At 36.9% G+C, this 13,726-nt stretch overlaps 1 protein-coding gene across 19 annotated transcripts in view; it reads left to right on the plus strand.

Annotated features, from left to right (window-relative positions):
* Nucleotides 1–13,726, plus strand: part of SYNE1 (spectrin repeat containing nuclear envelope protein 1) — a 411,505-nt gene that overhangs the window by 109,378 nt on the left and 288,401 nt on the right. For all 19 annotated transcript variants that reach the window (XM_032258772.1, XM_032258777.1, XM_032258767.1 and 16 more), the window contains 5 exons: nt 1,619–1,798; nt 5,260–5,410; nt 5,813–5,971; nt 7,684–7,866; nt 10,874–10,975. In XM_032258772.1, coding sequence (XP_032114663.1) covers nt 1,619–1,798; nt 5,260–5,410; nt 5,813–5,971; nt 7,684–7,866; nt 10,874–10,975 — 775 coding nt within the window. The remainder of the gene's footprint in view (nt 1–1,618; nt 1,799–5,259; nt 5,411–5,812; nt 5,972–7,683; nt 7,867–10,873; nt 10,976–13,726) is intronic.

The raw sequence follows: 13,726 nt of genomic DNA on the forward strand, positions 1-13,726 counted from the left end.
AATCTTTTTTTCTTCTTAATAGAACCTTCTGACTCCTGTTTTCAGGGCCACTTTCTCTTCCATTTTTTTCCCAGTGGGCAAAGAAACAGCTGAAATGCATTCATGCCAAGGTCTTCATAATTGGTAAAGATCATGCTGATCCTGACTAGACCACTGTGGTTGTTTCCTTTTAACCAGAATCAAATATTTTGTTAGATGATAGTGGAGTATATATTAGGACTGGGCTCCTGAGATTATACTTTTTATAGGAAATAAATTATCTGACCAGTTTAACAATCAATTTACAAAAGAGAATGATACTTGGGAAGGAAAAATTGCCTCCAGAATAAAGAGAGAACAAAGTGCCTAATGTTGCTCACTGTGGAAGCCAGCGGTAGCATTGTTGCTGCAGGGTGGCATGGTGTTCTTGGGTCAAGCAGACAGGAGACCCTAAAATTGCTAGAGCAGAAAGCCCAGGTTGGGCTAAAGAGCCACATCAGTAGCCACAACACCGCACTCACCAGAATCACACTTCAGATGCAGAAAATGTTATATTGAATTAGTGGACTTATTTAAATTCCAGCCACACTAATGCTTCACTATGCCACCTTGAGAAACCTCTTCTCTTCTTGTAAGGTGGGGATAATAAGAACACCTGCCCCCAGCCACCACCTTTTGGGAATTAAATGGGATAAAGCATGTATACTCACCGTGTGAACTCTACAGTGCTATATCAAACTGTAAGAATGAAGAGTCAATGGCTGCCTCTATGTGGCCACTTTTTTTTTCTCTGAGACAAGGTCTTGTTCTGTCACCCAGCCTAGAGTGCAATGGTGCCATCATGGCTCACTGTGGCCTCAAACTTTTGAGTTCAAGCGATCCTCCAGCCTCAGCCTCTCACACAGCTGGAACTATACACATGCACCACTGCACCCAGCTAATTTTTTTTTTTAATTTTGTAGAAATAGGGGTCTTGCTGTGTTGCCCAGGTTGGTCTTGAATTCCTGGTCTCAAGCAATTCTCCCACTTTGGCCTCCCCAAATGCTGAGATTATGGGTATGAGCCACTATGGCTGGCAATATGTCCACTTTTTATAAATGCTCAGATATTAATAGATTAGGGACAAAAAATGATCATTTCTTTATGGTAATCTTCTCAACAAGGTAAGTAATTTAGGTATATATATATGTATGCAGAGCTCAGTAAATCTAATTTGATACTGAATGAAACAATTATCATCCTTAAGCATTATTATTTACATGGATTGAACCTCATGGACCAGAAACACTTCTTACCAATGATTTTACAATAAGTATTTACCTATGTGGCCTACGAGGTCAGCTTTAGTTTTGAAAATCTTATACCATCAAAGTAGAAAGAAAATACAAACTTAATAGAAGGTTGATGGTGAGTAGTAAGAATGATTTTCAGTGTTTTCTGAGGTACAGTCTGAGTTATTTTGCAAAATTAACTTTAAAAGTAACTTTATCCATTGACAAACATTAATTTAGTTTCTGTGTTAAAAGTTTTTCTAGTTGACCAAACGAGCGCTTTATGGACTCATCATATACTTTGGGAGAGGAAATATTGATTTACTGCTATTAGTAAATTAATAGGAAAATAACATTTTAATTCACAGGTTAAGAGTGTTTAATCAACTAGAAGATGAATTGAATTCTCATGAGCATGAACTATGTTGGTTGAAAGACAAAGCCAAGCAAATTGCCCAGAAAGATGTAGCTTTTGCACCTGAAGTTGACAGGGAGATAAACCGCTTAGAGGTCACCTGGGATGATACTAAAAGACTAATTCATGAAAAGTAAGTCAAAGCCAGCCCAGCTCTTGTCTTTAGCTTCCGACTTATTTTGTGATTAGGACATTGCCTGTTTTGTGTTGATGTGATCAGTAGTTAAATATATTTTACCATTTTAGGTATTCTGTGTCACTGTCATAACATTAAACATTTACTTAGTTTTTACAGAACTTTATTGAGAATGTTGCTTTAAGATAACAATTACAGGCTGGGTACAGTGGCTGATGCCTGTAATCCCATCACTTTGGGAGGCCAAAGTGGGAGGATCACCTGAGGTCAGGAGTTCAAGACCACCCTGTCCAACATGGTGAAATCCCATCTCTACCAAAAATACAAAAATTAGCCAGGTGTGATGGAGAGTGCCTGTAATCCCAGTTACTTGGGAGGCTGAGGCAGAAGAATCGCTTGAACTGGGGAGGTGAATGTTGCAGTGAGCCGAGATCGCACCACTGCACTCCAGTCTGGATAATAGAGCAAGACTGTGTCTCAAAAACAAAAACAAAAACAAACAAACAAACCCAATTGCATGTGAAATTAAATGCTTAAAGCAGGAGTTGTCAACAGTTATGAAGTGTTACCATGATAGCCTTAACTTTTAATTTTCTAATTTTGTTGTACTTGTTTGTAATTGAGGTACAGTTGTGTAACTGTTAAAGTTCACAACCAAAGCTCTACCACTTAAAAAAATGTCCTTATCCCTTCCCCTTGCCATTAGCACCCTGGCAATGAGAGATCAGTTTTCCACATCTATAGTTTTGTTTTTTCTTAGAATCATATATAAACAAAATCACATAGAATGTGACTTGGCTTCTTTTATTTAGCACAGCATATGTTGTTGTGTGTGTCAGTAGTTCATTTTTTACAGCTGAATATTCCACTGCATGGGTGTACTACAGTTTATTCATTTACTAGTTGATGGACAATTGGGTTCTTTCCAGTTTGGATGATTATAAATAAAGTATCTATAAACATTCACATTCAAGTTTTTGCATGTACGTAAGTTTTGATTTCATTTGTGTACGAAAAGTGAGACTCTGGGTTGTATAGCAACATATATGTTTAACTTTATAAGAACCTGCCAAACCATTTTTCAAGTGGTTGCACCATTTTGCACTCACACCAGTCATGTAAGAGTTCCAGCTGCTCCACATAATTTCCACCACTTAGTATTGTGACGTTTTTGTTTATTTGCTTGTTTGACATTCTACTAGATGTGTAGAGCCATCTCTCTCTCTCTATCTCTATCTCTGTGTGTGTGTGTCTCTCTCTGTGTGTGTGTGTGTGTGTGTGTGTGTGTGTGTGTTTAACTGCTCCTTGTGGAGCGGGACTAACTCATAAGCATTGTGCCAAGAATTGGCACATTTAGTTTTTAATTTGTATATCCTTGATGACTGATATTGAACATATTTTGATATGTTATTTGCAATCTGTATATCTTTTTAAATATTCAAATTGGCTAACTTGGGGTTTTTTATTATTGAGGTATTTTTTAATATCAATAAGATCCCAATCAAAATGCCCACAGAATTTTTGCAAAAATTGATAAGATGATTTCAAAATGTATGTGCAAAAACACAAGACCTACTAGAATAGCCAGTACAATTTTGAAAAAGAATTGGAGGACTTTGCTGGTAACTCTGTTACCTAAAATAAATGAGTAAATAGGTAAATAGATAAATAACAAAAAAGAATTGGAGAACTTATACTGGCTACTTTCAGTATGGCATAGGCTAAAGGATAAACATATAAACTAGTGGAACAGAGTCTAGAAATAGTCAATTGTTTTGACAAAGATGTAAAGAAAGTTTGGTGGAGAAAGAATAAGCTTTTCAATAAATGGTACTAGAACAATCGGACATTCATATGCATTTAGAAAAATGAACCTTAACACATACTTTACATCATGTACAAATGCCTTTTAAACAAAATTCAGAACACATTATACAATGTAGACTATTAATGTAGGCATTTTATATTGAATCATATTGTACAAACTTTATTCCATATTATTAAACATTATCTTAAGTTGTGATTTCTTAGAGGTTGTATGGTTCTATCATAAGAATGTATCAGTATATATTTATTGACCTGTTTTTAACATTTTGGGTATTTCTATTTTTTCTCCTTCTACAAATAATGGTGTAAAGAATATCATTTTACCTAAATCTAAGTGCGCATAATTTGATTTCTTTAGAAAAATCTCTAGATGTAAATTTGCTTGCTCAAAGGCATTTTATTATTTTGTTGTTGTTTCTTTATTGAGACAGTCTCTCTCTATTGCCCAGGCTGGAGTGCAGTGGTGTGATCCTGGCTCACTGCAACTTCTGCCATCCAAGTTCCAGCCATTCTCATGCCTCAGCCTCCTAAGTAGCTGGGATTACAGGCAAGCACCACCAAGCCCAGCTGATTTTTTATCTCAGCTCACTGCAAACTCCACCTCCTGGGTTCAAGCCATTCTCCTGGCTCAGCCTCCTGAGTAGCTGAGATTATAGGCATGCACCACCACAGCCGGCTAATTTTTGTATTTTCAGTAGAGACGGGGTTTCACCATGTTGGCCAGGCTGATCTTGAACCCCTGACTTCGTGATCCACACGCCTCATGCCTGTAATCCCAGCGCTTTGGAAGGCCAAGGCAGGCTGATCGCTTGAAGTCCTGGCCTCGAGCGATCAGCCTGCCTTGGCCTTCCAAAGCGCTGGGATTACAGGCATGAGGCATGGCGCCTGGCCATTTTTTGTTGGTGTGTTAGTTTCTTAAAAAGAAAAAAAAAAAAAAACCTACAGCTTCCAGTATTCCCAGAGGGTCTCCCATCCAGGTACTAACCAAGCTGGACCCTGGTTACCTTCACAGGATCAAATGAGATCAGGTATATTCAGAGTGATATGGTTGTAGACCACCTTATTTTTATAAACAACAACTATCTTCTCATTTTGACAGTTTTCAGGGGAGTCATATCCAATGAGAATTTATTACATTGAGATGGAAGAGAAAATCTGACATATGTTTTCATTACTAATAATTATATTTGTTAGTTTTGGTTTATGCTTTATTGTTGTTTTCTTTCCTGAAACATATGTCATTATGAAATAATTAAAACAACATGGAAAAAGACATTAAAAATATATTTGGGTGACTCATCTAGTAAGTTTGAGTTGGCAAGAACATATATTGCTTTTTTGTCATTGAGTTCATAGATTTGGTTTCAATGGTTGTGTGCATGCCTCATTCACAGAGAATATTTTGGACATTAGAGTAAGTAGGATTAACCAGCAGCACTAGTTTGAGGTCAGTATGTAGAAATTTGCTTTTCAGCAGCATTAGTCTGAGGTCAGTGTGTAGAAATATGCTTTTCTCTTGGTTCCAGCATCCATCTATCAATATTAATACCTTTATATAGTGAAACATCAAGTCCAATTGTAGGGAACTGGATACATGACACAAAATAATATATTTTCTTTAATCATTACAGTCAGGGTCAATGCTGTGGACTAATTGACTTAATGAGAGAATATCAGAACCTAAAGTCAGCTGTATCTAAAGTCCTGGAAAATGCCAGCAGTGTGATTGTAACCAGAACTACCATAAAAGATCAGGAGGATCTTAAATGGGCCTTTTCCAAGGTAAAATTTAAAGTGTATTTATGCTGGTATTCTGCTTTAGTAAATTTGGTTTTTACTCATAAAGCAGTTCTCTGCACAATTCTATGCACACATAAATATATTGGTATTCTGCTTTAGTAGATCTGGTTTTTACTCATGAAACAGTTCTCTGCACAATTCTTCTCAGTATACTTAGATGTGGATAATTCACGCTAACGAGTTCAACATTTTTTCCCCTAGGAATACTGACATTCTAGGACTCTAGCAATTCAAGAAAATGGTTTTATGTATATTCATATAGTTAATTAATGTCACTAATTTCTGCATAAGGTCATTATGAATTAAATTTCTTAGAGGCAAATGGTTTTAAATCCATGACTTATCACTGACTATTATATTAATTAAGAAACCATTTATCCACAGCATGAAACTGCCAGGAACAAAATGAATTATAAACAGAAAGACTTGGATAACTTTACCAGCAAAGGAAAACACTTGTTGTCTGAGCTGAAAAAAATTCACAGTAGTGATTTCAGCTTGGTGAAAGCAGACATGGAGAGCACCGTGGACAAATGGCTGGATGTAAGATTCTGTGAACCGTTTAAGTATTCACATTTCCCAATCACGTTTTTGGACAAAGAGTTATTCAAGGATGTGAATCTCTTTTTTGTTGTTGTTCTGAGATGGAATTTTGCTCGTTGCCCAGGCTGGAGTGCAATGGCGTGATCTCGGCTCACTGCAACCTCTGCCTCCCTTGTTCAAGAGATTCTCCTGCCTCAGGCCTCAAGTAACTGGGATTATAGGCATGTGCCACCGTGCCCAGCTAATTTTGTATTTTTAGAAGAGACAAGGTTTCTCCATGTTGGTCAGGCTGGTATCGAACTCCCGACCTCAGGTGATCCACCTGTCTTGGCCTCCCAAAGTGCTGGGATTACAGGCGTGAGCCACAGCACCAGGCCGAATTTCACTTTTAACATTTAATGCTAAATGCAAAATTATATTCTGAAGAAAAACAGTGCTCACGTAAAGTTTAGAAATAGTAAAAAATTAATCTGCTTTGTTAAAACTTATTCTCAGGCTTTTGGAAATTTCACTTGATAGCCTCAGTCATAACAAATTATAACTGAATGCTTTTCTTTCCCAAACTATGAAATTATAGATATAAAAGAAGAATGCATATATATTCTATAAAATATTAAACCATAATATATAATTTAAAATAATAAGGCTATAATTTTGCATTGGAAACCATTGCACTTGTACTTTACATGTTTGGGTTTGAGTTCTTGTTCTGTCACTTACTAGCTATGTGACCACGGAACAAGTCACTTGATTTTTCTGGAATGCTATGTATCAATACATAAATATTTTACATTATCTTCCAGCTAAAAAATTCAGTGATTCTGTTGCCCTCTATCAAAATCTAGCTTCAGAAGTACAGTGGTTCCCTACTTAAGCTAAATTTACTAGTTAGATTTTGATATTTGTGTAATATAATCAAATAAGTTGGGGACTGCAGAAAACCCTGTATGCTTCCACTTTTAAAAGAACATTCTTTTTTTTAGCATGCTATATTTTTTTCATTTATAGCTTTTGGGATTTTAGTGCGTAGCCTTATGGGAAGAGTGATAAGGGATAATATTTTACTTTTAATGTGCAAAATTGGTTGCTTTCATATGTATTACATTATAAATATGTTTGAATATAATTAATGCTAATTATACCTCAACATTACAAATAAAAATACTTATTACTTGAAAAAGCAAATACAACACTGTTCTTTTATTTATTTAGTTTTTTACTTTAGGTGCATACTATATCTGGCATTTCTCCACATGTTGTCCCTCCCCAACAAGTAAAATAAATAAATTAAAAAAAACAAAAGAACAGTGTTGTATTTGTTTTTCTTACTATATCTGGGAGAAATGCCAGATACAGTAAGAAAAAAAACAAACAACACTGTTCTTGATGACCTTTGTCCTGCAGAAGTCAACCTCACAGTGAGTTATAGTAGATACCAAAGGACCTGATGTTGTTCATATCCCAATTTACAAATGAAAAGGTAGCATCTCAAAATTTGAACAACTCTTCCAATGGCAGAAGAAATCTATGTATTGGTTAGCTTTTACATGAGTCAGGTACACTTGTTAGGTTATAATAATTTTTGTGAAACTCTGTTTGTCAGTCAGAATATACTTTTCTGATAAAAGCATTGGTATTTTTAGTACTTTGGTGGGGGGATGATCACCTTATGCCTCTGAATATGAATTCCATGGCTCCTGTTTCTCTCCTAGGTAGCAGAGAAACTTGAAGAAAACATGGACAGGCTGAGAGTAAGCCTGTCCATTTGGGATGATGTACTCTTAAGTAAAGATGAGATCGAGGGATGGTCAAACAACTCTGTTCCACAGATGGCAGAAAACATCAGCAACCTGAGTAACCACCTCAGAGCCGAAGAACTGCTTAAAGAATTTGAGGTAAATTGCCTGTGTTGACATATGGGAGCTGGTTGCATATTGTTGACCAGAATATGAAAAAAAAAAGTTCTTTTTTTTACTTTTATTTTTTATTTTATTTTGTATATTTTTTTGAGGCAAAGTTTTGCTTTGTTGCCCAGACTGGAGTGCAGTGGTGCCATCTCGGCTCACTGCAACGTCCACCTCCTGGGTTTAAGCGATTCTTGTTCCTCAGTCTCCTGAGTAGCTGAGATTACAGGCCTGTGCCACCACGCCTGGCTAATTTTTGTATTTTTATTAGAAATGGGATTTCACCATGTTGCTCAGGCTGGTCTTGAACTCCTGACTAGGTGATCTGCCTGCCTCAGCCTCCCAAAGGGCTGGGATTACAGGTGTGAGCCACTGCTCTGGGCCTTATTCTCCTTTTTAGAGACATAGAAGAGCATTAGAAAACTCTTAACTATTTTTTGCTATTTAATTTGAACAGGTTATGAATAAGAGGATTTTTTTGCATTTTAATCTATGCTTATTTAGATCTCTTTAAAGCATTAGTAGAAAAGTAAAAGTCTATAAAATCTATAATTGTTCCAGTTCTTCAGAGAATATGACATCTTTCTACCTAAAAAGCGAATTGGAAGTGTTTGTAATTTAGTAATATTTAATACTCATTTTTCCTTATTTAAAAAAATCCCAAACTGCTTACTTAGCGTGTGCTCTTATTATGCCAGATAGTGGGTTCTTCCACTTCCATTTCAAAAATGGAAGAAACCTGAAGATTGGAGGGTTACGAGCTTCCACTTTAAAAGAGTCTCTGACCTTTTAAAGTTCTAGTCACCAATTGACTTTAAACTCTTTTTATTCCTATTTCTGGCAATCATTTGTTAATCATTCTTCAAATTCTTAATAAGCACCTAAGTTATGTCAGGCACTGTTTTAGACATGAAAATACAATAGGAAAACAGAAAGTACCCTTGTGGAATTTACATTATTTATATTACAATATATATTATATATAAAATATCAAGTAGTAATTGGGCTATGATAAAAGTGGAGCAGGATAAAGAGAAATAGAGTGACGAGATAGTGACTTTAGTCCAGAAAAATATACATGAATGAAAATGAATTGTATTACCTACCTTGTCTTTGATTTAAATAACAGTCTAAATATTTTATTATTTAATTCCAATCTCTGAGGGCAATCAGAAGGAGAAGAAATTACCCAGACCAAAAGCATGGGCAGGGGTGATGCACACCTCAGTGTCTTCAGCTGTTATCTCTGATGCTGAACTAACATTACAGCTCCAGAGTGGCCTGTGCTGGATCCAGCTTACACCAACTTGCAAAAGTCAATCGTTAAATGTTCAGGAATTTTTGCAAGCCAGTGTTAAAAACAACCATTATTAAAAATTAAATTGTAAATAAATGTAAAACTAAATAAGTTCCATTAAATACAAAGGTAATGACAACTGAAGGCGTATTTACCTAGGCCTTTGAGTTATTGACATCTATTATATCACGGTTGAAATATTTGAAAGCAATGTACTGCTGTGTATGTCTTCAACTCCGTGTGCTGTGACATCATGTGGTAGCTTCCCATGGTGGCAAATACTACAAATCAGGGCCTTTTTTATGTGGGAGGATGGGTGAGAGGGAGTTGTTAAACTAACCGACTACTATTGACCTCAGAAATCCAACGATTCAATATGCTTCCGACCCACATTCGATATGACCAGGTTCAGTTACTCACAAAGATGGGTTGTATCTGTTACCCACTGTCTCTGTGACATATTAGCTATAAAATCAGTGAATCAGATTCAGTCCAGTGCCCAAAGAGCCATTCCTGTTGCAATGTAGTGAGTGTAGACAAGTAGGGAGATTGATTCCTCAGTTGCCTGGCCAGCTTCTGGAGAAAGCCAGAGGGCCTGTCAGCTCATCGCGTCTTCCAGTAAGGAAATTCCTTGCTGAATTGAAGGCATCAGGAGGTTTGCTAGTGTCCTCAAAGCACAAAAAAACCATTTTTGAGAGGAATAGTTTAGTAAATGCTCCTTTGTAGCCCCAAATAACTAATGAAGTTTACAAGTATCTCATTTCTTTAATGATAATTCTTTGATTGTTCTTTCCTCTTCTTTATGTTACTGTTGGTGGAAAAAAGGCAAAATATTATATGTCAATTTCTTAATTAACCTGTTTCTGATTTAATATCCTTTAAATTTTTATTTTTTAATTTTAATTTAATTTTATTTTTTGAGATGGAGTTGCTCTCTTGTTGCCCTGGCTGGAGTGCAATGGTGCGATCTTGGCTCACTGCAACCTCCACCACCCTGAGTTCAAGCAATTCTCCTGCCTCCACCTCCCGAGTAGCTGGGATTATAGGCACCCACCACCACGCCCAGTTAATTTTTGTATTTTCAGTAGAGATGGTGTTTCACCATGTTGGCCAGGCTAGTCTCAAATTCCTGACCTCGGATGATCCACCGACCTTGGCCTCCCAAAGTGCTGGGATTAACAGGCATGAGCCACCGAACCAGCCTAAATTTTTATTTGGAACGTTTCTTTCATATTACACATAGTCTACAGTAATTAGTCTCTCCTGATGTGTGTTTGCTTTGAAATGTGTCTTCAAGTGTTTCATGCTGCCATAGTAACCAGTAATATTAAAGTTAATGAATAAATAGCAGTTAGCCCACTGAAAATCCCTACTGACTCGAGACTTTGGGTCAGCGTTTAATTTTTTTCCAGGAGCTTTTCTTCCTAATAAAAAGGAGTGGAGAGAAACAAAATTCTACATACTCCTTCACATTCCAAGTGAACGTTAATGGTAACATTTTTCCACATTTGTACATCATGACAGCCCTCGGAAAAATGAAACAGATTTCTTTTTTACACTGGCTGGGTATTTTGACAAAGTTAGCTCTTGAAATTTTTACACTGGTTAGAGTATTTTGACAAAGTTAGCTCTTGAAATTATTAAATGCCAAATATAGCATGTCAGTGTTTTTGATTAGCTATGCTTCTTCCCTTTTGGCAGTCTGAAGTTAAAAACAAAGCATTGAGATTGGAAGAACTGCATTCCAAAGTTAATGATCTTAAAAAATTAACTAAAAATCCAGAAACACCGCCAGACCTTCGGGTAAGCATTTGTAATAACTACCATAACTAGACTTCCTCTCTCTCTGTCTCTGTCTCTGTCTCTCCTTCTCTCTCAATCTCTCTCTCTCAATATATATGTATATAAATAAATATATATTTATATATTTATACATATAATATATTTATATTTATGTTTATAAATATATATTTATAAATTTATAAATATATAAATATATCTATAGATTTATAAATTTATAATCTATATATAGATAAATATTTATTTATATATTTATAAATATATCTTTTATTTATAAATATATTAATATATATATTTCTCTCTTTATATGGAGATATAGATCCACATATTTGCTTGGAATTATGGTAATAATAACAATGAGGACATATAAAGGATATATCTATAGAGAGAGAGAGAGAGAGAAATATATATTATTTATTTATAGAATTATAAATATATATTTATATAGATTTATAGTTATAAATATGTATAAATAAATTTTTAAATCTATAGATTTATAAATATATATATTTCTCTCTCTATATATATATATGTATATACATATATATATATATATCCTTTATATGTCCTCATTGTTATCATTACCATAATTCCAAGCAAACATGTGGATTTTGGCAGACATGGTGGTCAAAATATTAATATCTTTTAGTATTCCTTGGGCCAGTATTAATAGCATATTTCCACCTTGAATATTATAATAAGGGTAATTTTTTTTTTCCCTGCTGAAATTCAGAAACATTATTAGCCAAGTTGCCTCATGCACCATTTCATGTCTAGACAGGAACAGAACCCCCTACTTTTTTTGTTGTTTTTGTTGTTGGTTGTTTATTTATTTAGACAGGGTCTCACTCTGTCACAATCTCAGAGTGCAGTGGTGCAGTCTCGGCTCACTGCAACCTCTGCCTTCCAAGCTCAAGCAATCCTCCCAACTCAGCTTCCCTGGGAGCTGGGTCTCTAGGTGTACACCAGCATGCTAGGCTAATTTTTTGTATTTTTTGTAGGCAGGCAGTTTCACCATGTTGCCAAGGCTGGTGTTGAATTGCTGAGCTCATGCAATCTGCCTACCTCGACCTCCCAAAGTGCTGGTATTACAGGTGTGAGCCCCCGCAATTGGCCTAGAAACCCCTCTTAGGAATGTTGATGTTCTTGTTGATATTTTCCTAATGCCGTTACTCAAGAACTGAGTTTAGAGGAATCACCACTGTAAACCTCCCTTCATGGCCCTTCAGATGGCACAATTCCATGGGAACCATGAAGCAGTCCAGGGTAGATCATCACTGGTCAAAAAACCTGCGCTACCTCAGTGCCCAAGCCCTGGAAGCATCCAGCATGGTGGGTCTCTTTTGGCTGCCAGCCCCACTGGCTCCAGGCTCAGGATGCAACTGCATCTCTTTAGCTTCTGTATTTGTTGCTACTTTTGTCAATTTTCTCTACATTTTCTTTCTTCTTCATGTGTCTTTGTCTTTGATTTACTCCTTTGGGCCAAGCAATCAATCCAGTTGATCAGTTAAGCTTTTGCTCTGACCTGAGACTGCTTGTTCATCAGTATCATCAGGGATGATATACATGCACAGGAATGCTAGAAGTTTCACGTGAAATAAGAAGACACAAAGGAGGTGCTATTCATATACAAAAAGAAAAAAGAGTCCTTATGCATGCCACCTGTGTTGGGGATATCAATGGGTAACAGATGGACTTTTGCAGAGTTGAGGCAGGATCTTCAGAGAGTTATTGGTGTACTCTAGCCTTCTCTTCCTTTTTCTCTCTCTCCTTCTCTCTCTCTCTCTCACACACATGTGCACACATGCACACACACACACACCCCTATGATTACTCAAGGAAGAGGTGAGGGAGTGGCTTACCTTACCTCAAGGCAGAAGGGTTCCAGCAGTGCCACCTGGAGAACAGGACATTTGTCCCCTGCATTTGGAAGGCATGGGAGTCTGATCTCTAACCCCTCAAGAATCCTCAGGTGACATCCAGGCTGGTTAACTGCTGGTACATTTGCCAAAGGATAAATGATGGCTTGTGGGGGACCTGCACCTCTGAGTTATTTGGAGATGAATGCCAGATTGTGACTTGGCCCAAACATGAACCATGAGAGGAAAGGAAAGGAAGAGGTCACCACGAGAGGATGTTATAGGTAGTCTAAGAAGGCTATCTGGAGGATGAACAGACCTTAGCAATGAGAAGTTAAAGAAAGGCCTACAGGCTGAGAAATGAGAAAGTAAAGAGCCAAAGGACAGTGCACTATCACATCTAGGAAACCTCAGTGGGAAGCCCCAAGCATGAGAAAAGTCAGAAAACCCCACAGACCAAGTCCTATGGGAGAAGGAATGAATGTGAAACCTTACCTAGCCTAGAGGGCACAGATGCCCATCCAGTGAGTCAGAATCCCTCACCTGCCTCCTGCCAGTCCAAGTCTACAGGAGAAAGAAGCCTTACACATGGTTGCAGAATAGAAATAAAACAAAGGAAGAAAAAGAAAGACATTTGCTCTCTTTCACACCGTGGGACTCCTGCTCCCAGCAGATCTGAGATGGGGGTAAGAATAAAAGCCTTCAATGTAAGTTCAAAGTTTATATTACCAAATAGGCCAGGATGTTTGAATTGTGGAATTGAAACTGTTTTTCAATGTATAATGACTATACGTCCTTTTACTAACTAGTGGGCCATAGAGGTCAGCCCTCCTGAGCTATATCATCCGGGGAGAAGAGAATTAGCTCTACTGAATATTTTAAAGGGACAGCGAAG

The sequence above is a fragment of the Sapajus apella genome, unplaced genomic scaffold, assembly GCF_009761245.1.
Source record: "Sapajus apella isolate SASKATOON/1434 unplaced genomic scaffold, GSC_monkey_1.0 scaffold105, whole genome shotgun sequence".
NCBI classification, from domain to species: Eukaryota; Metazoa; Chordata; class Mammalia; order Primates; family Cebidae; genus Sapajus; species Sapajus apella.